Below are 26,842 nucleotides of genomic sequence, written 5' to 3'. Positions count from 1 at the left end.
TGTCATATTGCTAATGCTAATAAAAATATTACAGTTTCAAAGGGTGTTTCCTAAGTGTGAGTGTCTCTCCTGCACACACCCGGGTCCTCCTCCTTGTACCAATTCTAAAATTTTGTGGTTGATCTAGAAACATCTGAAACCTGCCAGATCATGACTGTAAGAATACCTAATCAAAAGATCAGGCAACAAGGTGTACCCTCTTTTTTAAAAAAAAGTAGACTATTAGATCAAAATTATAAAATCTACTCTATGCCCATTGCAAGTTCAGAATTGGGAAATGTTATTGTCTAGAAGTGCTTAGAAATTAAAAGATTTAAGTGAAATGGAACAAGCCACACGTACCAGCAATTTCTTACACATATAAATTAAGCAAATGGAAAGACATCTGACCTATCTACAAAATTGGTTTAACAATTCTGAATATCAAATTGGAAGTGAATACTTCTTGGAAAATTATTTTAAGGCCTCATAAAACTAAGTGGAAGTGTGTGAAACATATTGCTGAATCCCCAGGTCTAATAAATAACCACTGGCAATTGAAAACATATTCCTTGCTCACACATTCAGAAATGAGTGGATATTTATCTCTCACCATAAAGAACATAAAGAAACTTAAAAACAGAAAATCAAACGACCTTCCATTGTCTCTTAAAAATGATTACTAGAGTAAGGAGCCTCAGAGAGACAGTGTGGACTGCAAAGTGTGTTTTAATTACCACATACAGTAATTCCAAATTTCATACAGAAGTAATACAGATTCTTCTTGTACATTTAGTAAATGTGACTTGCATCTAAAATATTATTCCTGAAACCAGAAAAAGAAAAGAAAATAAACACAAGGAAAGTACTAAGAACACAGTCAATGTGCAGTCCTGCTCATCTTCTGCTTCCTTAGATGAATCAACAAATTGCCTATAAGGGTCTGAAAATCCATCCACTAGAAGTATATTTACTGTTGTTGATGAGGAAAGTGGGGATTCTCCGCTGTCTCTAACAAGCACAATTACTTTTTGTTTTATTGAATCTCAGTCTACTAATAGCCTCGTGGTTCTTATTTCACCATTTTGGGAATTCACAGTGAAAAGACGTGGGTCTGTGGCCTTCAGAGGCTGGTAGGAAAGCCAAGAATTCTGACCAGAATCTCCATCCACAGCCACCACCTTAGTCATCAGGTAACCCCCTTCCGCTGATCTGGGAACCACGTCATTAGCTGGGGAGCTGCTGCTCTGCAGAGGGTAGGGCATTGTCATTTTCATCATTTATCACAACTCGGACAATGACTTCAGCGCTTAGTGGAGGGGACCTGCCATCTGCAGCTCTCACAGTGACCTGGAACTCTTTTATCTGTTCACAATCCATGGATCACAGAACGTACACAGTCCCATCTTCCGGAAAGAAAAGAAAATAAAGGAAATAAAGTCACCTATTTCACTCGACACTCGTGAGTATGTCAGTTTGACATTCTGCTCTGAATCCATATCAGTGGTATTTACTCTTCCTATCAGTACAGCTGGGTTGTCGTTTTCTTTGATATACATAACGTTGCATGTTTGATTGAATATTGGGGGGTTATCATTAATATTGGACAATTCCATGGTTACAGTCTTCTTGGTACTTAGACTGGGAGAACCGAAATCCACTGCAAATAAATTGTAGGATGATTTTTTTTCCCTCTCTTTCCAGTCTGCCTTTGATCACTAAAGCGTGGTAATTCTGGAACATTGGCTTCAGGCCAAAAGGAAGATTATCTTGGATGGTGGACAGTGTTCTCTGATTGTCCTTAGAGTCACGGCCTCTGATAATTTAAATGGCCACTATAGTCTTCAGAGAGGAGTCCTCAGGTATGGGGCTGGTGAGGGATGTTACACTCATTTCTGGGGCACTGTCATTAACATCCACAACCTTCACAAGGATTTTAGAGTGGGAAAAACACTCTCTGCCATCTGTGGCCTGAATATTTAACTTATATGTTTCAATCACTTCAAAATCCAGTTCCCCTTGGAGTCGAATTTCTCCTGACTTTGGGTTTATATGAAAATATTTGATATTTTCTTCAGATTTCTCATTAAAATAGTAGGATATTTCCCCATAATTTCCTTCATCTAAATCAGTAGCAGAAACTGTGACAACCAGATAATCTTTGGCGCTGTTTCCAGAACTCAGAAGAGATCTCAGGAGGTCATATCATCCAATCCCCCGCTCAAAGCAGAACTGACACCAACTGAATCAGCCCAGACAGGGCTTTGATAAGCCGGGCTAAAAACCTGTAAGGATGGAGATTCTACCACCTCCCTAGGTAACCCATTCCAGTGCTTCACCAAGCTCCTAGTGAAATAGTGTTTCCTAATATCCAACCTAGACCTCCCGCACTGTAATTTGAGACCATTGCTCCTTGTTCTGTCATCCGCCACCACTGAGAACAGCCGACATCCTCTTTGGAACTCAAACATCCTCTTTGGAACTCTCCTTCAGGTAGTTGAAGGCTCCTATCAAATCCCCCCCTCACTCTTCTCTTCTGCAGACTAAACAAGCCCAGTTCCCTCAGCCTCTCCTCGCAAGTCATGTGCCCCAGCCCCCTGATCTTTTTCGTTGCCCTGTGCTGGACTCTCTCCAATTTGTTCACATCCTTTCTGTAGTGGGGGGGGGGGGGCCCAAAACTGGATGCAATACTCCAGATGTGGCCTCACCAGTGCCAAATAGAGGGGAATAATCACTTCCCTGATTTGGTGGCAATGCTCCTACTAATACAGCCCAATATGCCATTAGTCTTCTTGGCAACAAGGGCACACTGCTGACTCATATCCACCTTCTCATCACTGGTTTCAGAGTGGTAGCTGTGTTAGTCTGTATCAGCAAAAACAATGAGGAGTCCTTGTGGCACCTTAGAGACTAACAAATTTATTTGGGCACAAGCTTTCATGGGTTAAAACCCACTTCATCAGATGCATGGAGTGGAAAATATAGTAGAGAGGTATAAATACACAGCATATGAAAAGATGGGAGTTGCCTTACCAAGTGGGGGGGTCAGTGCTAATGAGCCAATTCAACTAAGGTGGAAGTGGGCTATTCTCAACAGTTGACAAGAAGGGAGGAAAAATCACTTTTGTAGTGCTAATGAGTTCAATGTAATCAAGGTGGCCCATTTCAAACAGTTGACAAGAAGGTGTGAGTATCAGGAGGGGGGAAATTAGTTTTTGTAGTGACTCATCCAGGCCCAGTCTTTATTCAGGCCTAATTTGATGGTGTCCATTTGCAAATTAATTCCAGTTCTGCCGTTTCTCATTGGAGTCTGTTTTTGAAGCTTTTTTGTTGAAGAATTGCCACTTTCAAGTCTGTTATTGAGTGTCCAGGGAGATTGAAGTGTTCTCCTACTGGTTTTTGAATGTTATAATTCTTGACGCCTGATTTGTGTCCATTTGTTCTTTTGTGTAGAGACTGTCTGGTTTGGCCAATGTACATAGCAGAGGGGCATTGCTGGCACATGATGGCATATATCACGTTGGTAGATGTGCAGGTGAATGAGCTCCTGATGGTGCGGCTGATGTGGTTAGGTCCTATGATGGTGTCCCTTGAATAGATATGCGGACAGAGATGGCAACGGGGTTTGCTGCAGGGATTGGTTCCTGGGCAAGTGTTTCTGTTGTGTGGTGTGTAGTTGCTGGTGAGTATTTGCTTCAGGTTGCAGGGCTGTCTGTAAGTGAGGACTGGCCTGTCTCCCAAGGTCTGTGAGAGTGAGGGATCGTCCTTCAGGATAGGTTGTACATCCTTGGTGATGCGCTGGAGAGGTTCTAGTTGGGGGCTGTAGTTGACGGCTAGTGGCTTTCTTTGTTGGGCCTGTCCTGTAGTAGGTGACTTCTGGGTACCCTCCTTTTCTGCAGAAGTCATTGGCATCCGGACCAATGACAGGGATTTGTGCAGTACCAGACCTCAGGGGGGAACCATCATCTACAGCCATGAGCAACAGACTCACCTCCAGCTGATGCTCTCTATCCAATGCTTTATCCAGCACCAGCTCTGCACATTTCTGCCAGTGCCATCACCATGTTCATACAAGTGAAAATGGGCATTAAAGATAAAGCTGTAGTTCTGGATACTGTCATTTCCTACGTCTAAATCCTGGGTGTTTTGCAGTGGAAACCAAGATCCAGGGGCAGATGTTTCCAGGATTTTTAAAAACTGTTCCTTTAAAACAAACAAACAAACAAACAAACAAACAAACAAACACATGATCATTTATATCATAAACCCTCACTTCAGCTGGGTACATTTTCAATGGATTTTCCAATAATATTTCCAAATTTACTGTGCATGGGTCGATTTGCCCGCACAGCTCCTCTCGGTCCACTGTCTCTTTGATAAACAAATCGCCGGTGTCACGGTTGATTTCAAAATACTGTTTGTTCCTTCACAAACAATCTGGGCCTTCTGAGTAGACAGTTTTCCTATTTTTAAGTCCTAGGTCCTTTGCAATATTAGTGACAATAGACCCAATTTCAATTTATTCAGACACAGAATACCGAATCATTTCCGATTCTGCCACGACACACAAAGATAAAGAACCAGACATAGGACTTGCCTTTTCAACGCCCGTTTCTCCCGAGCAGCCCACTTTTTTCGTCATACAGACAATAAACTCCCTTCAGTGAAGGCTGTTACTTTCCAAACTGTCGTCATACATCCATCAGCAGTAGCTGGGCTTGTGAATGGTTTCCTTCTTTTGCTAAAATGGATTGTTCTGCGCTTCTTCCCCAGTGCTATGATCACCTTTCTTGTACCACACTGATCACGTCAATTCTCCTGCTTGTCTGCAGTCTCCTTGAGCAATGGAGTCCCCAGTGCCACTGTTTTCTTTCTATGCCTTCTTGGGCAGCAGTGCCACCAGGCGTAATAACCAGAAGTAAATAAAATAATGAAGATGTCATTATTTCAATTCCCGTGTGCGTATAATTCATTTCTCTACATTTCTGAGAATTTATTAATACGTCAAATCTTTTATTTACTGCAAAAATAAATAATATTTTAGCGAATTTTTTTTCAATTTGCGACATAGGGTCAAGATGACCCACTCTGCAATTTGATAAGCAATAACTCAGCCACAGTGAAACACATCCACCAGCGGCAAGAGCTGCAATGCTAGTGACACCTAACTCGAATATACATCAAGGTCACATAGCCGGAAATTCATGTAAAGCAGAGATATCACGAGTTGATCCATGTCTGACGTTGATACATGTCATACATTTTAACACACATCGCAGGTAAATGGTTAAGAATCAAACAAATACTGTGGAAAATTGTGTTTCTTGGTGCCAAAGAATAAAGAATAACGTCTTTCAGCATTATAAATCCAAAATGTGAGTATCTTTAAGCTTTATTAAACCATAGCGTTATTATCAGGCAGTATAATTATGAACTTTTCTTTGTTATAACTGGTTCACATGTAATAAATAAGGTCCATAAAAGAAAAGTAACAGTGTTAACGCTTAATAGACTACGAAAGTGATGACATCACACTCCAAGCGGGCAACCATGAGGAAGGGGATTACTTTCCAAACAACCGGTGTGGGGTTATAACGTCGAAAAAGGTAATTTTGTTTCCGTGTAAACACTGTAACTAACTGTTTTAATAGGTAAGGGAGTGTATGTTACTAATCACTAAACCTTTAAGCAGTGAAAAGACATGTTGGGATGGCTGCAATGTGGTTTAAATCGCCAACCATGTGGTGGGTGCATCAGCCATCCTTAATGCTATAATGCTTGCAGTCGGTAGCACAGTACATAACAATATTCAAATACCCCATGGCAGAAAGAGGAAAAAGAAAACCCTCAGGAGCTGAGTATCATAAACGAAAGGCTGAGAAGGAAAATGACCAAGCAAAACAGCAGGGATCCTTCCTGCAATATCCTCTCTTTAATCCAAATAAACATGGAAGCAGTTCACAGCATCCAGTTGAAGGAATTTTACTTGGAGAGGAGGTTAGCTCACATCCGCATGGAAGCAGTTTGGAACATCAAGACGAAGGGATATTACCTCAAGATGATGGTAGCTCACATCCTTAAAAAAGCAGTTTGGAAACTCAAGATGATGGAAACTTACTTCTAGCTGGAGGCAGCTCACAGCATCAGACTGATATGGAAGTGGAGAAAATTTATTCACCTTCAGAGACACATGCAGAAATTGAAGTAAATTAAGTAGAAGGAAGAAAGGATGAGGAAGTTACAAACAAGTTACAGGATGGGGACCCAGCTTTATGGCCCAGATGTGATGACAGTGTGCGGCAAATTCTCATGGAACATGGACCCGAACAAGTTCATGAATTTCCCTTCCCCAAGGATGGAAATAAAAGAAAATTCTCTGCTCAACATTACAAGAGGAAATTCATTAATGGGGAAGAAATTCATCGCAACTCAGGATGAACTGCTAAGAAATAGGGCAAACACAACCCAGAATTGATGGTTATTCTTTTATAAGATATACCAAACCAGCCACAAAAGTAAATTCCTGTTTCACCATACTGGCTAACAAGAAAACATAAAGGCAGTTTCCTCAGGCATTCTAGTTCTTATATCACCACCAAAAACACTGGATTCAGAGATGAGTGGTTCTTTACAACCCATTTAATCAAATAATAAGTTCTTCTGATCCCAAAGGACCAGCCATACACCCAGGTCAATTTATAACTTAGATCTTACCCAAAACTCATGCTGATGCCAATCCTTTAGTATCTAAAATCTAAAGGTTTATTTGTAGAAAGAAAGAAAGAAAGAAAGAAAGAAAGAAAGAAAGAAAGAAAGAAAGAAAGAAAGAAAGAAAGAAAGAAAGAAAGAAAGAAAGAAAGAAAGAAAGAAAGAAAGAAAGAAAGAAAGAAAGAAAGAAAGAAAGAAAGATGAGAGTTAAAATTGGTTAAAGGAATCGATTATATCCAGTAATGGCAAAGTTCTTGGTTCAGGCTTGTAGCAGTGATGGAATAAACTGCTGGCTTAAGTCAAGTCTCTGGAGTACATCCACAATTTGGATGAGTCATTCAGAGCTTCAGTTTGTAGCAAAGTTCCTCCAGAGGTAAGAAGCAGGACTGAAAACCAAATGGAGGTGTTTCCAGGGCCTTTTATAGCTTTTGCCATGTGGAGGGCATTCCATTGTTTTTATTGTGGAAAATCACAGCAACAAGATGGAGTTTGGAGTTACACGGGCAAGTCACATGTCCATGCATTTTGCCTAGTCACAGCAGGAAATTCAATTAAGTGTAGATGGGCATCTCCCATGGTCCATTGTCAGTTAAATGTTCTTTCGATGGGCCACTCAATTTGAATAAAGAAAAGGAGTACTTGTGGCACCTTAGAGACTAACCAATTTATTTGAGCATGAGCTTTCGTGAGCTACAGCTCACTTCATCAGATGCATCTGATGAAGTGAGCTGTAGCTCACGAAAGCTCATGCTCAAATAAATTGGTTAGTCTCTAAGGTGCCACAAGTACTCCTTTTCTTTTTGCGAATACAGACTAACACGGCTGTTACTCTGAAACCTGTCAATTTGAATAGTCCCTCCAAGATATGCTGCTAATTACTTCGTGGGTGTTACCCCAGGGGCAAACATTTGAAATCCAGGTATAAAGCTAATACTTATAACTTTAAATACAAAAATGATACATGCATACAGATAGCATAATCATAACCAGCAAATCATAACCTTCTGCAAACATGATAGGGGGAATGGAAAGGGGACAAGGGACAGGAGGTAGGGTCAGGAAGGTAATCACAGAAAAAGAATTCAGAGGACCATGAAAGAAATGGGAGTGCAGTGGGTTATGACAGATATGGGATTGGGTCATGGGAAACACCCACGGGTCATAGAAAGCATAAAGGTGGACTGGCAAAAATGGTCTTTTCACTGTTTTTAAAACTGTAAATGCTTAACATTTTCTATATATATAATGTGAAATGTTTAATGATTTCCCTTTGAATAATGTCTCCCCCTCGTTCATCCTCACACCCATTCATCCTCTACTCTGTGTCATGTATAAATCTCCTCAAAACATAAACTTCCTATCAACTTGCTAACATATTTAGGACAGCAGCCCTACTTCAGTGGATTTCTAAAGATGTGTCAGAACAAGTCCCCACTCTTATGGTTTTTATATGCCAACCTGATTTTAAACCTTTCTAGAGCAGAAAATTCCAAAATAAAAAATATGTTAAAGCAAGAGTTAAGGTAGGTTGTAAGTGAATGTCAATTGAATCCAACTCACACACACACACATTTTAGAAACATTCTACAATAGCAAAAGAAGAAAAAGTCTGGAAATCTGCCATATAATCTTTCATCACCTAGTGTTATCAAACCAGAAATAAATTGCAAAACTACCTGCAAAGGCCAAGATAACAACATAATGAAAGATTTTAAAATTCAATTTCTGACTCTAGGAATCTATTTCTAATAATCCTTAATACTAATTTAAGTTACATTATTTATTACAAAAATATATAAAACGCTGCAAAATATAGTGTAAATACACACTTGCAAGTTCTATACCACAGGACACAACACCATCAATTAATTTCACAACACCAAGTAGATCAGTTGCTCAATTTCTATTCATTAAAATAGTCTTCTGCTGTACTAACACATCAGTTAAAAAACAGATAGAATTCTGATGATTCAATATACCCTGAGACTCTACAGCTTTCAATATGTTTTCGACAAATGCACTATACATCCACTGTATATATAAAGTCAATCCACTATATATATATAAAGTCAATAGTATGCATCGAGATATTTCCATTACAGAATAAAGCAATATGACAAAGTTAAGGTTGGCTACATGACATAATTCGAGTAACAGCAGAGACTCCTAGGGCCCTAGCTCTTAGAGTCACGTCATTAGATCAGAGTCTCCGCTTTCATTTAAAGATATGTCCAGCTCTCATGTATGCAAGGAAAACTCTAGAAAGATAAAATGAGTGCAACTGACTCCTGAGACAGCAGCTAGCCCGAAAGACAAGCTCATCCCAGCAGAAGGAGGATAGAGCCTTCCCATGTGGGTGGGGTCACAGTGTTGGAGTGGTGTTATGGGGCCCTCATAGAGTATACCTAGGGCCTCCTTTGCCTTAATTCGGTCCTGGCTGACAGTAACAATAACAATGGGAAAATAGCTGAATACATTAATTTATCATTTACAATTCCCTGTTAAACCGCGCTTCTGACAAAGTCTGTTTCTTTAATGACACCAGGAGTCTTTGATCAAAGACAAAAACCAGTTATCCCTACTAGAATATTCAAGAATATTTCCCCAAACGAGGAGAGATGGACAACTCGGACAATATTTCCCCAAAGGAGATTAGGAGGTTAATCATTTCCTTATAACGTGCATACTCAATGGACCAATAGTATATTAATACTCTCCGGTACTTGTCTCTGAAGATATCTAATATTCCAAACGTTTCTAAATCAAAACACAGACTACGAAACATTAAATATATACAGATCAACACTAAACTCATTTGCAAGAACCAATAGAACATAAAAGTAGCATTCTGAATAATTGTGAAATATTTATGATGTTTTCTTTAAATATGGTTAAATGTGGGCATATGTTAAATCAATAATAAAAAAAAAAGAAGAAAAAACTATAGAGAATGAGAAGTTAATTTTACCTGGTTCGCTGATTTCATATCCATGGTCAGATTAAAGTTAGTAAGAAGATCCTGTTCTTTTCCAGAGTCCGTTCCAGCATTGCCATGCTGAGGTGGAAGAGAGGAGATAATGGGTCTGAGGAATCTGAATTCACTGTTTCCTGATCCAGATGTTAAGCAGACTTCATAACGATAACTGTGAGACAGAGTTCCGTTACCCGTTATATCTACCAAATTATTCTGGAAGTTGCTGTCACCACAACAATTGCCAGAAGCAGACATGTATTTTTCTCCATAATTCCTTCTTCTATAAAGCTTGGTAGTTATAAATACTATTATTGACACACAAAAAACAAACGATACTAAGCACAAGGAAATTATTAAGTACACAGTTAATGTGCCATTCTCTTCCTCTTCCACAGCTACATCTGTAAACTGCATGTATGCGTCCGAAAAGCCTTCCACTAGAGCTATGTTCAGAGTTGCAGATGAAGAAAGGGGCAATTCTCCGCTGTCTCTAACAAGCACAATGAGTTTTTGCTTCATCGTATCTCGGTCTGTTATTAGCCTCGTGGTTCTTATTTCACCATTTGGGGAAGCCACAGTGAAGAGACCTGGGTCAGTGGCCTTCAACAAGTGATAGGAAAGCCAAGAATTCTGACCGGAATCCCCATCCACAGCCACCACCTTCGTCACCAGGTAACCCGCCTCCGCCGATCTGGGAACTAGGTCATTAGCTGGGGCGCTGCTGTTCTGCAGAGGGTATAAAATGAAGGGCGCGTTGTCATTTTCATCAGTTATCACAACTCGAACAATGACTTCAGAGCTCAGTGGAGGGGACCCGCCATCTGCAGCTCTCACAGTGACCTGGAACTCTTTTATCTGTTCATAATTCATGGATCGCAGAGCGTACACATTCCCATTTTCCGAGTTTATGGAGATATAGGAGAGAAGCGGAAGGCCACCTACCTCGGCAAGCAATAGAGAGTATGTCACTTTGGCATTCTGCTCTGAGTCCGAATCAAAAGCACTGACCTTCCCTATCAAGACGGCTGGGCCGTTGTTTTCTCGGACATACATAGTGTATGATGTTTGACTGAACTCTGGGGAATTGTCATTAATGTCTGATATTTTCACGACGATTCTCTCCTCAGTGGAGAGTCTGGGAGTTCCCAAATCTCTGGCTGTGATGGTGATGTTATACTCCGATACTTTCTCTCGGTCAAGCACATATTCAGTCACTAGAGAGTAGGAATTTTTGAAAGTTGTTTTCAAAGAAAATGGAAGATCATCTTCTATGGAGCAGACTGTTCTCCCGTTGTCCCCAGAGTCCCGGTCTCTGACGCTGAACAGTGCCACCACTGTTACAGGCGAGGAGTCCTCAGGTATGGGGCTGGTGAGGGACATTACTTTAACTTCCGGGGGATTGTCATTCACATCCAGCACCTCCACAAGCACTTTGGAGTGGGAAAACAGCCCCCCGCCATCTGTGGCCTGAACATCTAGCTCATATATTTCAATCGTTTCAAAATCCAATTGGCCTGTGAGTCGAAGTTCCCCTGTCACTGGGTTTATATGAAAGGTTTTACTGTTTTCTTTGGATTTCTGGCTAAAAAAATAAGATATTTCCCCATAATTTCCCTCGTCTAAATCAGTAGCAGAAACAGTGACAACCAGATAATCTTTGGAGCTGTTTTCCAGAACTCGAGCTTTGTAAGTGGTTTGAGAGAACACAGGGGGATTGTCGTTGGCATCGAGGACAATGACACGGATTTGTGCTGTGCCTGACCTCGGGGGGGAGCCGCCATCCACGGCCGTGAGCACTAGACTCACCTCCGGCTGCTCCTCGCGGTCCAGTGGTTTATCCAGCACCAGCTCTGCGAATTTCCTGCCGTCACTCCGAACCCGCGTATAAATATGGAAGTAGTCATTATTATCGCTAATGCTGTAGTTCCGGAGGCTGTTGTTTCCCACATCTAAATCCTGGGCATTTTCCAAGGGAAATCGAGACCCAGGGTCAGACGTTTCCAGGATTTTTAAAATAAATTCCTTGTCTGAGAATACTGGAGAATGATCGTTTATATCATAAACTCTTATCTCAGCGGGATAGGCTTGTAAGGGATTTTGCAGGATTATTTCAAATTGCACCATGCAGGGCTCCGCTTCCCCGCATAATTCCTCTCTGTCCACTTTCTCTTTAATAAACAAGTCCCCGGTGTTGCTGTTTAGCTGGAAATGCTGGCGGCTGCCTTCGGAAACCACACGGGCCCTGCGAGCAGACAGTCTCTTCGGGTCTAGCCCTAGATCCTTTGCTACATTAGCCACAAAGGACCCGCTTTCCATTTCCTCGGGCACAGAATAGCGAACCGTCTCGCATTCGAGGGCCCACACGCAAAGAAATAGAATGAGAGAAGCGACTTGCCTTTTGATTGTTGTTCTCCTCGTCTTATCCGCCATTCTTAATAGGAAAGAACACAGAGACATCGATCGGGAAATAACGACACTAGTGGAAATTCATTGCAGAATTCTGATTTCCGAAATATTTACTTTAGCTTGTATATTTCCTTTCTACGGATTCAGTTAATTCAACGCCTTTATAATTTTGTTTTTCTCAGCGATACCAGGCGAAGCACCCGTATCTCTGCTCCTGCATTCTGGTCCTGTTACGTTCTAGCTTTATGACTCCAGTATCGCCTGTTGTAATCTTTCCCCTTCTTAGTCAACAGCGCCACCATGCGCCTGAATGAGGTCTTCCTGGCCATAAAACCGGTTGGAAAATCTGTTCTATGGTGGTTCTATCTCCTTTACAGAATGGCTATTGTATTGCTTTCTTTTTAGATATCCTGAATTAATAAACTTTTTTTTATAAAACGTAAATCTATTTAGAAAACATACTAATACGGAAAGCAAGAATAGACATACTGAATATTTAATATGCATTTTAGTCTATTTTTTTCAAATAGTGCCTAATCCGAAAACTCAGAGGTGCAAAGCAGCCAAAATTCTCCTCGATATTAATGTGACTTGAGGCTTCCCAGAATATCTAAAGGTCTGGTCACTGTTTCTTCGACTGTAAAATCTGTGGGGGAGAGGTTATCTTGTACTCCATATGGCTCAGTTGCCCGCATTAAACAAACAGTAAAATAAAATAGCCTTTATAGTATGTCTGGAAAATTGCTTTTGGAGCCAGTTTGTCCTTCCCAGTGTTGTTAGTGCTGTGAAGTATTGTTACTGCTGTCAGTGTTGCTGTTTTTGGAGCTCTGATGTCAACTAAAATGTAACTTCCTTAAAAATACACTTAACTTCCTTAAAAATATGGATGACACCAAGATGGGAAGGATTGCAAGCACTTTGAAGGACAGGATTAGAATTCTAAAGGACAGTGAAAAAATGGAGAATTGTTCTGAAATCAACAAAATCAAATTCAGTAAAGACAAATGCAAAGTACCTCCTTTAGGAAGGAAAAATCAAATGCGCCACTCGAGGACAATGGCACAGATTTGTGCTGTGTCACTCAGGGTGACTTTTTGGACAGGTGAGGAACAAATCACAAAATAGTCATTTCCACTCCTGCACAATGTATAATTTAATAGCTGTTAAAAACTTACCTTATTTTTAGTAAAGAAGAAGCAGCAGTGGGACCCTGGAGCTGGAGCCACCACCGCTGCCACTGCTACCTGGGTCCGCACTGAGGGCATAGCATCAGGCAGGCTTGGGCCTGGGCAGCCGTTCATGAACCAGCATGGGGCCTGCCTCAAGGAGGAGAAGGCTGGGGAGGCACAGGCTGCATGCCCCATTCCCAGCCCCTGCATCCTCCATGTAGCTTGGGCTTAATTGCTACAATCCTGACACTGCCTCACCAAGCAGTGGTTACCACATCAAGGCCCTTACAAAAGTAGGGATGTAAAATGCCATGTTAACAAGGCAACTTCTTGAGGCACTATTAGCTATACCAAGAGACTCATTCTGCATTACATTCTTCAAACTTGCTGGCATTGCACTTTTCTTTTGGAGAGAGTGAATTGTTACATTTAAATAAAATCACAAATTGTCCTTAAATCTGTGTGTATATATATATATATATATATATATATATATATATATACACACATATATATATATCAATAAAATTATTCAAAATGTATTTTGAAGCTTTTGTTAATTCTTGGTTAGGTTGCAGCTCACTTCCCTGGACGGGGGCGCTATACCTGGCCCAACTGCAAAATGGGAATAACTGGCTAGATGGTAAAACTGCTGAAAAGGATTTGGAGGTTTTCGTGGATCACAAATTGGATATGAGTCAACACTGTGATGCCTTTCTGGGGAAAAAAAACTAATATCATTATGGTGTGTAATAGCAGGTGTGTTGTATCTAAGACATGGGAGGTAACTGTCCTGCTCTGCTTGGTACTGGTGAGATCTCAGCTGGAGTATTACATCCAGTTCTGGGCCTCACACTTTATGAGCCATGTGGACAAGTTGGAGAGAGTCCAGTGGAAAGAAACAAATATGACAAAAGGTTTAGAAAACCTGACCTATGAGGAAAGGTTAAAGAAGCTGGGCACGTTGAGAAAAGAAGACTGAGGTGGGTCCTGATAACAGTCTTCAAATATGTTATTGGCTCTTATGAAGAGGACTGTGATCAATTGTTCTCCATATCCACTGAAGATAGCACAAGAGGTAATGGACTTAATTTGTAGCAAGACAGATTAAGTTTAGATATTAGGAAAACTACAAGGGTAGTTATGCTCCTGGACAGACTTCCAAGGGAGGTTGTAGAATACTGTCACTGGAGGTTTTTAAGAAGAGGATGGACAAACACTCATCAGGAATGGTCTAGGTCAGAGATGGGCAAACTATGGCCCATGGGCTGGATCCGGCCTGCAAGCCCTTTTAAGCTGGCCCAAGCCACACCAAAAGTGGCTCATCCCCACTCTGACCGGGGTGCTGGGTCGGGGCCACACTACACAGGTCGGCCCCACTCCGGCATTCCATCCGTGAAGCTGGGTCCGGGGCCGAGCTGCCTGGTGCGACCCCGCTCTGTCCGGGGCACAGGGTCGGGTTAGAGCTGCACCATGCAGCTTGGCCCTACTCCGGTGCTCTGGCTGGGAAGCTGGGTTGGGGGCCGCACCAGCCGGCTGGGTCCCACTCAGGTGCTCCAGCTGGGTCAGGGACCGAGCTGTGTGGTGTGGCCTGCTCCGCCATGGCGCTGGATCCATGGCTCAGCCCCACTCCAGGGGGCACTGGATTGGAGGCCACACCCCTGAGCCTCTCCTCATGCCCCAACCCCCTGCCCCAGCCCTGATCCCCCTCCCGCTCTCCAAACCCCTCGATCCCAGGCCAGAGCACCCTCCTGCACCGCAAACACCTCATCCACAGCCCCATCCCAGAGCTCGTACCCCCAGCCAGAAGCTGAACCTCTTCCTGCACCCTTGCCTCACCCCTGATCCCCCTCCCACGCTCTGAACCCCTGGGTCCCAGCCCAGAGCACTCTTCTACACCCCAAACTCCTAAACCGCAGCCCCACCCCAGATCCCACACCCCCCCACGCACCCCAGCCCCAATTTTGTGAGCATTCATGGCCCTCCATACAATTGCTATTCCCCCATGTGGCAAAAGTTTGCCCACCCCTGGTCTAGATCTAGGTTTACTTGGTCCTGCCACAGTGCAGGGGGTTGGCCTTCATGATTTTTCAAGGTCGCTTCTAGTCCTATATGTCTACGATTCTAGTATTCCAACTGATTTCAAATGAAATTCCAAGAAGGGAGATACAATTATTATTATTTGAACCTTTCTGAGTGGCATCACTTGACATGATTTTAATAAATGAGTTTCTGAAGTTATAGTAATCATTTTACTGTCCCCCATTTCCTACATGTGTCACCATTTGGTACTATAAAGACCAGAACAAATGCTTTAATTAAAATGACTTTGTTTTTGTTGCCTAAATTCCCCCCCCCCATACATTTATCGGATTACAGCATTATTATTAGAACGTCTAATACACTCAGTGAAAACAATGTGATACTCTGCCACCACTGAAGAAGCATTTATCTCATTGTGCACTTTCTTGTGTGAATGACGCAGTGCTGCTGAGCAATGACATCCACATGTGCTCTGGGTCCTCAATACTGCCTCCACCAGGCCCTTTAAAGTCCATGGAAGGAATGGTCGTGTGAAGTCAGGGTAGCAGGATCAGGTTAATGCACTATGGTTAGTCTATTGAATCTGGTGCCTAGGAGAGTTCCACTCCGTATTCCTATAGATAAACTACAGGTATGTGGCCCATCGGGAGTCACGACTCGCTTTAAATAATCGAATACACAAGAGAATTATTTATAGCTCACTATCAGGCTAGGAGTACTCCTTGAGTGAGCTACACATAGTGCATTCTGGTTCTGATAGTATTCAAGAAAGGCGTGGAGGAAAAAGTGAAGAGTAAATAAAAAATTTTAAAAATGTGTGAATAATATACAACTAAGCATAATCCTATCTACTTTGGAGTACATAATACAACTTCATAAACTGGAGAAAAATCAATAATTGGGTATTAAGCAAAAATAAATATAACGTGGTTATGGTAAGAAGAACAATCTAATTAGAGTATTAAATGGGATGATCTTAGCCATCGTAGCGAAAACTATCTGGTTAGAGTAGGAATTAACTTTAGTCTCAGTCCACATCTTTATAATGTGAACTCACATAGAGCAAGTGCCATACTGTTAGTATTCACGGGATTTTCATCCGTAAGGGTTTTCAGCCCTGCTTAGACTTCAGATATCCATTTTTGGTCATTGTGGGGGGTTTTGTTTTTTGTTTTGTTTTTATTAAACATCAATTGGAGCGTTCAAAGTAAGCACAAAATGAACACAGGTTGGAAAGTCAGCCCCAACAAGAAAGGTCCAGAGCAAAGAGAAAATAAAAAACAGGGAAGTAGTGGTAACTATGTATAATTCCCTAAAAATATGGTGTAGAAGCATCCGCATAATTAAGCAACAAACAGCGAGCGAGAAGTAGTGGTCTTATTAACTTGAAGCAGGGCAAATATAGATTTTATTGAGTTTAGGGAACAGAACATGCAGTCACAATACACTCCAGCTATTTCACTTCAAATCGCTTAATCTTATTCCTGATATGTGCTAATTTAACACAGAGACGGTTAATTTGAGTGAATAATGATGTAACCAACTACAAAGTTTAACCATGAGATGAACACACACACAAGATATGACTGTTGGGATGATATGCCATCATTTCAGTGCTAAAAATGCTGGTGGACAGTGACCATGATATTAGCCAGAAACATCTGGAGGGTAAGTCTCCCACAGGTTTGGTGAACCATGTAAAAAGTGAATAATTGTGAAGACCACAGCTAAGCCTGGAAAGGGTCATACCTCTGGTGTGACTATAGACATGTTAGGGGTATGACCCATATCGAAGAACATATGTTAAAGGTCAGATTTGTTTTTAACCGAAATAATATGAGGAAATTTGTAAGGGTTTCCAAATGTGGTTGTGAGCTCAACCGTCAATGGAGAAATTAAAGGCGAGGGTAACGGTCTGCAAAATCAGTGTTTAAACCTTAGAGGTGTGGTCTAACTTTCCAAGTTACAGGTTCCTACAACTCCCATTGAAGAAAATGGAAGCCCAGAAGAAAAAGGCTACTTTTACTCGGGTGCCTAAATATACGTTTGCTTGCCTGTGTTTAGGCCCCATCTGGAAAATTTTGCTCCAGCTATATACGATACATTCTGTATCTGAGGTACTCTATGAACAGTTTTCAGAGTAACAGCCGTGTTAGTCTGTATTCGCAAAAAGAAAAGGAATACTTGTGGCACCTTAGAGACTAACCAATTTATTTGAGCATAAGCTTTCGTGAGCTACAGCATCCGATGAAGTGAGCTGTAGCTCAGGAAAGCTTATGCTCAAATAAATTGGTTAGTCTCTAAGGTGCCACTCCTTTTCTATGAACAGTGTTGTTCCATGACTTCCACAATGCCGGCGGATAAGCTAAGCAATGGCACTTCAAGTCTTTCCAGCTAATAGCGATCCCTACATTCCAGTCCTAAAAGAAATCAGTGGGGATTTTGCCTCAACTTTTTCTACGTGACAAAATTTTACACGTATGTTGCATTACATGTTAATTCATGGAACTAAGTGACCTCCTAACTATATTTCATGAACCTGATCAAGCAGAGTTCAAAGTGGGATAATTTTATTGAGATTTCAGTGGAGCTGAGAGAGTTACATGTTCTTCATTCCACACAATACTACAGTTTCGCAACAAAGGGTAAAATTTTCAAAAGTGACTAAGTGATTTAGGACGAAGTTCCATTTTCAAAAGGCATTTCTGGCAAAGAGTCTTGTGGCACCTTATAAACTAACAGACGTATTGGAGCATAAGCTTTCGTGGGTGAATCCCACTTCGTGCATCCGACGAAGTAGGTATTCACCCAGGAAAGCTTATGCTCCAATATGTCTGTTAGTCTATAAGGTGCCACAGGACTCTTTGCAGCTTTTACAGATCCAGACTAACACGGCTACCCCTTTGATACTTAGGCCTTTCTGTCGCTCTCGAAAATTTAACCAAAAATCAGTAAGCTAAAACAATATCTGTACACACAAGGACATCGCTACCCATCATTATCATCAATGGATTTCTATGAGAAGAGGAATATTCATAATTAAAGCACAAGGCAAGGGCCTGAAGATTGAATAGTAGGGATACATATGGCTACATTATTACTATGTACACTCAAATTGTTTAAAATTCTGTTGAACTCTTACTAACAAGCAAGTTTGGAAAATTAAATATTAATCAACACAAGCAGATATGCTGTCCTGACTCATTGATTCTATCTGACTACCCACATGGGAACTATTAAGAAAATCATTGTCTCTGACCTTGTCTATTTCAGAATTCTGAGAAAGAAAACTAGGGTTTATTGGTCTGAGAAACTTAAACTCGCTGTTACTCGATCCGTTGGTCAAACAGACTTCATAATGACAAGGCTGGGATAGGATTCCGGTTCCACTGGCATCTACTAAATTACTGGGGGAGCCGTTAGCGCCATAAAAATTGTCACAAGACGAGTTATATTTTTCACTAAAATTTCGCCTTTTACATCCCTTAATAATTACAAATAATATTTTCGAAAATAAAAAAAATGAATGAAAGCATAGCCAACGCTATCACTAAATACGTAGTCATTGTGCTGTCCTTCTCTTCTTCGTTGGGTATCTCAAAAATCTGCATATATGTGTCTGAAAATCCATCCACCACAAGAAAATTTAGCGCCGCTGTGGTTGATAGGGATGGTTCTCCATTATGTTTAGTCAGGATAAGAAGTTTCTGCTTGAAGCTGTCTCGTTCATTTAATGGCCTAGTGGTCCTTATTTCACCATTTTGGGAACCACAGTGAAGAGACCTGGGTCTGTGGCCTTGAGCAGCTGGTAGGAAAGCCAAGAATTCTGACCGAAATCCCCATCCACAGCCACCACCTTCGTCACCAGGTAACCCGCCTCCGCCGATCTGGGAACCAGGTCATTAGCGGGGGAGCTGCTGTTCTGCAGAGGGTATAAAATGAAGGGCGCGTTGTCATTTTCATCAATTATCACAACTCGAATAATGACTTCAGAACTCAGTGGAGGGGACCCGCCATCTGCAGCTCTCACTGTGACCTGGAACTCTCTTATCTGTTCATAATCCACGGATCTCAGAGCGTACACATTCCCATTTTCCGAGTTTATGGAGATATAAGAGAGAAGCGGAAGGCCACCTACCTCAGCAGGCAATAGAGAATATGTCACTTTGGCATTCTGCTCTGAGTCAGAATCGATAGCACTGACTTTACCAATCTTTATCCCTGGCCCGTTGTTTTCTCTTGTATACATAGTATATGACGCTTCATTAAACATGGGAGAATTGTCATTAATATCTGATATTTCCACTGTGATTGTCACAGCAGTAGCGAGACTGGGAGATCCCAAATCCTGAGCAGTGATTGTTATGTTGTACTCCGACAGTCTCTCACGATCCAGTGAGCTTTCAGTCACCAGAGAGAAGGAAGTTTTTGATACTTTTCTGACAGTAAAAGGCAGCTAGTCTTCTATGGAGCAGACCGTTTTCCCATTATCGCCGGAGTCCCGGTCCCTGACACTGAACAGAGCCATCACTCTCGCCGGCTGGGAGTTCTTGGGGATAGGGCTGGTGAGAGATGTTATGGTCACCTCCGGAGCATTGTCATTCATATCCAGCAATTCCACCAGGACTTTGCAGTGTGCAGACAGACCCCTGCCATCTATGCCCTGTATGTCTATCTCATAGTTTCATATCCAGCAATTCCACCAGGACTTTGCAGTGTGCAGACAGACCCCTGCCATCTATGCCCTGTATGTCTATCTCATAGTTTTCTCTGTCTTCAAAATCTAGTGGCTGCTTGAGTCGAATTTCCCCGGTGAGGGGATTTATTTTAAAAGTTTGGCGATTTTCCTCTGAATTTTGAATAATAGAATAGGATATTTCCCCATTAATTCCTTCGTCTAAATCGGTAGCAGGGACTGTAGCTAACAAATAATCTTCAGGTCTATTTTCCAAAATCTGGACTTTATAAAGAAGCCGAGAAAATACCGGATTATTGTCGTTTATATCCAGAACCATAACTCCAATTCGGGCTGTACCCGACCGCGGTGGGGAACCACCATCGATAGCTGTGAGTGTGAAACTAATCTCCGACTTCTCCTCCCGGTCCAGGGGTTTATCCAGCACCAGCTCTGCGTACTTTCTGCCATCACTGCGATCCCGAGTATAAATCTGAATATAGTCATTACAGCTAATGCTGTAACGCTGGAGACTGTTGTTGCTCACATCTAAATCCTGGGCACTCTCCAGTAAAAATCCGATTTCCAGGCATAGTACTTTCCGAGATCTTTAGAATAAATCCATTATTTAAGAACACTGGGGAATGATCATTGATATCATAAACGCTTACCTCAGCTCCGTAGGACTGTAGCGGACTCGGCAGCGATATCTCAAAATGCACCAGGCAGGGGTCGATCTGCCCGCAGAGCTCCTCTCGATCTATTTTTTCTTGTATAAACAAATCCCCGGTGCTGCGGTCTAGCTGAAAATACTGTTTTTCCCCTTCAAAAATAATCCGGGCCTGCCGAGCGGACAGTTTTTCGGCTTCCAGCCCCAAATCCTTTGCAATATTCGCCACGAACGACCCGCTTCCGGTTTCTTCAGTCACAGCATAGCGAAGCGTTTCAGTTCTCACCTCCGGCACACAGAGAAAAAGGATCAGAGACAGAACCTGCCTTGTCAGGCCTTCCTCACTATTTCTCATCCTCACATTTCCTTGTATCCGAATCTGTTCTACAGATACCTGTTCTCTCTTTAAATATATGTCAGCGTCCCTTAGTCGCGCTTACGGGCAAGAATCTTTGCCAAAACCCGGCTCCACCTGAAGATCTTTCAGAATAGTGCAGTTCACATTCCGGGCTACGCATTATTGTGGTCTGCTTCCCTGCTTGGCAGAGGGACGCTTGCTCGGCGAGTAATGGAGTCGTCTGGAGCCTCAGTTTTTTCTTCGCCTTTGTGGTGAGCAGCGGCACCAAGCGTCTGCATTAAAAATTACTAAGATATTTTTCAATGTAAAACGGTTTATACATTTCATATCGTCAAAACCTTTTGCAAACATAACCACAATAAAATATTTAATGAAAACTGAAATAGAATAATGTCCAATTCGAAACAAGTAAATATGAGTAGCCTTATGATATTAAAAAGATTAACCAGAGGCTCGGTTTCTGCATGATTTATTGTAAAAAGCGATTAATTTGAACGTTTCTCTTTGAGGTACTTTCTCCACCATATTGATTTCAAGTGGGAGGGATAAATGAAGCAAATAAAATATACACTTTTTGTTTTCGTTATAGATTTATCCCTTGTATAACTCCATTGACCTCAATGAAGTTACAGCCGGAATAAATTTGGTCCAATACGCCTAAGAAACTTCCCTTAGCCATTCCCAGATATTGACCTGTACGATGCCAAATGCGTTCCATTATGTATTTGAACGACTCATTTTTTAAAAAATTACATGCTTAGATCTAAACTCTTAATATTAGTTAGGGATTTTATCTGAAATCATTACTTTATCCTGTGGACAGTTTTCCTTTATCTAAATATTTTCTATATTTTCCTAGAATCTAAATTCAATTCGGGGTAGATAGTTATACACTTCTTAAGCCAGGCCCACGGCTCTGCATTTGCGGGGGTTAGTATTTGTGTCTGCTTTGCAATACCTCGACTGATACGGCAGAAGCAGCCTATCCATCAGGGAGATCCCTTGAAATGGCTCTAGAACAAATAATCACTTCCCCATTCATTACAAAGTTGGGATGGGACCCATACGTAGCATCAAGGCATAGCGGTATCTTTCTCAGGCTGCTATCTTGTTCTTCAGAATCTCAGATTTCCTTTAAGAATCAGCAAATCTCTAGCAGTTATAGTTTCAAAGAAAACCTAAAATGTATGAACTCAGTGTAACAGATACAGAGATGTCTATGCAAGTCTGAAGAGAAGCTGAAATAATAGATGTGAGAGTGTTGTGAACTGCCCCATTCATCTCAGTGAAGAGTTAGCGCACAGATACCCGATGACAACTCAAATGTTGGCCTTTTAAAATATTTCCTTCTTCGGAGAATAAAGGAGAAGATCATACAAAGATCGTACTTTGTACAGGAACTGACTAAAGCCAGGGGTGTTATCACTGATACCCAGAACAATAACTCGTATGTGAGCTGTGCCAGTCCTCTGGTGAACGCCCCCCCTCCCCGCAGTCAGAAGCTGTGAGAAGCATATTAAATTCTGGCTGCTCCTCCCGATCTAACGTTTTTTCTAATACCAGTTCAGCATATTTACTACTGTCTCCCCTAGCTTGCACATCCAGCCGGAAATGTTCATTGGGGCTGATCGTGTAGTTCTGGATGGCATTTGTTTTCCAGGGGAAAGCGGGTGTTTTTCTGGGTCAGTTCTGGAATTTCGAACATAAATTCTTTCTTTCATATCCTCTACCTGCACCTCAAAGCGATGCAACTGCACTGGATTTTCCAATACAACTTCGAACTGCAGTAAACACGTCAGTCTGTCCGCACAGATGCTCACCGTCTGTTTTCTCCTTTATTACCATTTCCCAGCCGGTGATGAGTTGAAAATACTTTTTGCTACTTTGTGAAATCAACCGGGCCCTGCGAGCAGTTTCCCTACATCCAATTCCAAATCCTTTGCAACGTTAGCAACTACGGACCTGATGTCCTGTTCTTCAGGCACGGAATAGCGGATCGCCTCACACAGCGCTCCGGACGAGCAAAGATACAGAAAGAAAGACAGAAGTTGCCTTTTTCTGATGTGGTTCCCCATCCTGCCAGCCACTCCTGAGTCAGATCTAAGACACAGCGCTTTCCATACAGCAGCTCTGATACCTAAAAATAGGTCCTGCGGTACCTGAGCAATAGTTTGATTTACAGTATATCTGCGGGGTAAAACAATTCGGTTTTAGGTGGAAACCTAATTATCTTTCTTCAGAGAAGGACAATTCGTCTTTTATCCCGGGGATGCTCCCTGTCATGGCGATTTTTCCTAACACCGTCTTGATACCCTTACTCCGTAGCGCTCTTTCGGCGCCACCTTTGGTAACAGCGCCACCTAACGTCTCAAACAACACCTTTGCTTTCAGATCCAAGCGAATTTTAAAATTATCATAATAAAGAATCATAAAATCGTAGAACTGGAAGGGACCTCGAGAGGTCATCTTGTCCAGTCCCCTGCACTCAAGGCAGGACTAAGTATTATCTGGACCATCCCTGACAGGTGTTTGTCCAACCTGCTCTTAAAAATCCACATTAAACATTTTAAACCTAACCAGGTCATAGAATCATAGAATATCAGGGTTGGAAGCGACCTCAGGAGGTCATCTAGTCCAACCCCCTGCTCAAAGCAGGACCAATCCCCAATTTTTGCCCCAGATCCCTTAAGTTACTTTCCACAAGATGTCAGAACATGTTAGTATTAGAGCTGAGTGGGTCTAATATGTATTTTTCTTTCTTTTGTATAGGAATAAGATACAGTGCTCCTATCTGCCAAAAAACTGGAGTTTTCAGGTGCCTAAGTAGCCCCTGGAATCGCCGTTAAAATCCCCTCCCCCCCAACCAAAATCTGAAATGGCGCCCCTGAGTTTGGAGCTTCCATTACCTTTAGGAAAATGAACAGAATTTAGAAATATGTTGGCAACTTAATAGTTTGATAGTTTTTTCTGTTCCATCAGATGTCAATCATTTAACAACTGTCTTAAAAGGAAAGTGCTAATGAATGGAGAAAATTCTCTCTCCCGTCTTCCAATATGTGGTGTCTGATGGTGGGACAAAGCAGCCATGAGCTCAGGCAGAGAACGATTCAATACTGGGATAGTCACAATTGCAGTTGCTCAGCTTTTCAGACTATTTCTGTCATGACAGAGTCTAACAATGACTTCACCGTCTTCGGATGAATCATGTCATGTGTTTCTAGGCTCTATTTAATCGGTGATAGCATGTTGAAAATACACGGTTCCTTACGTGTGTATCTCATGTTAAACCCTAACCCGATCGCATTTTCCAGCGTTCTGAGTAAATATATTCCTGCTCCCACTGAAGTCAGTGGAGAAATCCCTTTCACTTCGATGGAGGGCCATCGGACCCTAATTCCGTAGTCATAGCAGGAAGTATGGGGAAATTGCTATGACTATTTCCCAAAGACTGAACGTTCCTGAATAAAGGACAGTAACGTATAATAAGAATCCAGAAAATATGGAAGAACGTCAGCTAGAAGTGGGATCCCCGAATGAGGCAGCTAGAACCTATGCTCTGCGAAGATATAAGGTTGGGAAATTTACTACTAGGAGTACCAGGAATCTAAAACCAGCTGAGCAGCATAGGTTCCAAGAAAGAAATGGGAAAGCAGAAAGAGCGCAAACACCGTAGATGACGTCAAGGGTGACAATTACATCTAGGTTTGAATGGAGGCGCACAATAAGGAAGGAATCCTATGTCTAGATCTTTGGTACGTTATTGGGAGAAGTTGCTGACTGCTCTACCAGTTAGAAGTGGTTGTTATAATAATTAATCATTTTAAGACGACAAACTTCTGCTATATGCACAAAAAGGAACTCTGCACTAAAACACTGCCAGGGGCCACCCACAATAGTAGAAATAGTGCCACATAGGTTAAATGTCCTTGGGCCCTGGGAATACCCAGCTAATAGTTTATAGGTACTGGATTCTCCCTAAAATATGACAGATCTATTGAGTGCAGACGCAAATAAGTAAATAAATAAATAAATTCTCCTCCCCTCATATTTGAAGTTCGGCACTGGAAAAGTGGAGGGGCTCTTGCAGTCCAGTTTTGTAAAGGGGTTCAAGATTTTCAGAAGTGATGGTTCTTGAACCATATTTAGGCACCTACAAAAGACTGGTCTAGTGTTTCAAAGTGCTGAACAGGCTCATTGACACTGATTTCGATGGAAGGTGCTGGACGCTCAGCACTTTGGAAAATTAGGTCGTTATTTAGGTGTCAGTATGGGGATTTAAGAACCCACCTTTTAACTCCAGTTTTTAAAAACATTGGCCCAGGTATTCATTTGTCTGATACATTTTTCACTCTTTTTATGTTTTAGTTAAATGTTAGAAGAAATTTCCCCGACTTCTCCCACCTAATGAAGATTTGTAGACGGAACCAACTTCAATGCCTGACTTCAATGGGAGCTGCATTTCCTCTGCTGCCTGGGAGCGACTCATTCATGTAAAAGAGGGCATGTTTAAACAGGTCTGTACTTTCCCACACTCTCTTCCTGCCAGCAATGGGATCAGATTTCATAGCCATCCTTCCTGCATACACGGTCCACAAGCCCTCACGTTCTGGAGGGACAGTCCATCCACCAAACCCCAGAACATGTCATTAGAAATCGGTGCTTTAAGAACATGTCCCCTGATGACTTTGCTTCACAGAATCTGATCTCGCAGCACAGCTACCAATCGTTAGAATCAACGGATAAAAAGTCAATCTAAATCCATTTTAACAATTGTTTTTATTAGTGTTATGGTCACCAGAAACTCGATTTTTAAAATCTTGTAAACAACGTGGAAAATTACACCATGTTCCCTTTATCTGAAATATTATATTCGGTAATGAAATTAAATGAAGACAGAAGGAAAGAGATTTATCTTAACTCATTACACACTACAAAATGTTTAAAGTTTACTGTATCACTTTTAACCTATTTTACTAACGTTCGACTAATGCAATATTACTCGTCACTTCTACAGTATCTTTTAACCAAGGATCTCAAAATGAGTTATAACTATTAGTTTCAGTTTCATATGGTTAGAAAAAAAGACTACAATTTTGAAAATACACATTTTACAATATACACAAAGCTCAACCTCCCGACTAAATATGCAATGTACATTGCGGCCAAGCAGCTTTAATTTAACCAGCTTCTATTTGTTAATACATAATTACTTTGTAAGTGAAATTTATTCTTAATTTTCATTGAACATTAAACTTGTACACTGAAAAGAGGTTTCAGAAAATCAACACACTATTACATAATCATCTCCATAAGGGAGAATCATGGGAAAGGTGGTTTATGATAAATTACTGTTAAAGCTTAGGTTTGACTTATTATGTTTCCTTTATATCTAGATAAAGTAGACGTTGTCAAGCTCTAAAAATAATACACTAAGGGCTAGGTGGAATCTGCAAAGCAAGCATGCTATAGGAGCTCCTTCTCTCCTTCAATAGTCATACCATAAACGCAAAGGTCTACGTGAAAAACCAGGAATAAAGAATTACATAATATAGAAATACATATCCTTGCTCTCTTACAGAAAGGGCCTGTACCTTCTTGAAAGTTTCTTGGAGGGCGATAAGCCTCTTGATTCTCATTGCTCCTTTATGATGTCTGATAGTTGAACAAAGCAGAGCTGGTTTTTCTCATCTATTGGTAGGAAAGCCAACCGTTTTGTCTACTGTTCCCATTTATCCCTGTCACCTTGTTAACAATACAGCCTGCGCCTGAAGATCTGGATATGGAGTCTTCAGAGACAGAAGCTCTGCCCTGCAAACAATATAGAATGATGTGGCGTCATTATCGGCTGTTACGAAGAACG

At 41.5% G+C, this 26,842-nt stretch overlaps 4 protein-coding genes and 1 pseudogene across 5 annotated transcripts in view; all 5 read right to left on the bottom strand.

The window, feature by feature from the left end:
* The window catches only part of LOC144269650 (protocadherin gamma-A11-like), a 347,802-nt gene extending 338,029 nt beyond the window's left edge, over positions 1-9,773 (bottom strand). Inside the window, exon 1 of the mRNA XM_077825477.1 lies at positions 9,656-9,773. Coding sequence (XP_077681603.1) covers positions 9,656-9,679 — 24 coding nt within the window. The 5' untranslated portion in view covers positions 9,680-9,773. The remainder of the gene's footprint in view (positions 1-9,655) is intronic.
* LOC144269095 (protocadherin beta-1-like) lies at positions 792-6,514 on the bottom strand (annotated as a pseudogene).
* On the bottom strand, positions 9,695-12,252 carry LOC144269247 (protocadherin beta-1-like; the record flags this gene model as incomplete). The annotated part of the gene is made up of 1 exon (XM_077824765.1): positions 9,695-12,252. A coding segment is annotated over exon 1 (2,424 nt), but the record flags the coding sequence as incomplete, so codon positions are not given.
* A 6,196-nt stretch (positions 12,253-18,448) lies between these two features.
* On the bottom strand, positions 18,449-21,127 carry LOC144269246 (protocadherin beta-1-like). The gene is given in 5 exon segments (XM_077824764.1): positions 18,449-18,805; positions 18,807-19,048; positions 19,051-19,948; positions 20,031-20,531; positions 20,533-21,127. Coding segments are annotated over 5 exon segments (2,445 nt in total). The 5' UTR covers positions 20,980-21,127.
* A 4,655-nt stretch (positions 21,128-25,782) lies between these two features.
* The window catches only part of LOC144269112 (protocadherin beta-16-like), a 30,532-nt gene continuing 29,472 nt past the window's right edge, over positions 25,783-26,842 (bottom strand). For both annotated transcript variants that reach the window (XM_077824618.1, XM_077824617.1), the window contains exon 2: positions 25,783-26,790. In XM_077824618.1, the coding sequence (XP_077680744.1) occupies positions 26,671-26,790 (120 nt within the window). In that variant the 3' untranslated portion in view covers positions 25,783-26,670. The remainder of the gene's footprint in view (positions 26,791-26,842) is intronic.

Source organism: Eretmochelys imbricata, chromosome 8 (genome assembly GCF_965152235.1).
Source record: "Eretmochelys imbricata isolate rEreImb1 chromosome 8, rEreImb1.hap1, whole genome shotgun sequence".
Taxonomy (NCBI): domain Eukaryota; kingdom Metazoa; phylum Chordata; order Testudines; family Cheloniidae; genus Eretmochelys; species Eretmochelys imbricata.
Note: the sequence above shows the minus strand (reverse complement) of the source record. Positions and strands in the feature narration are given on the sequence as shown.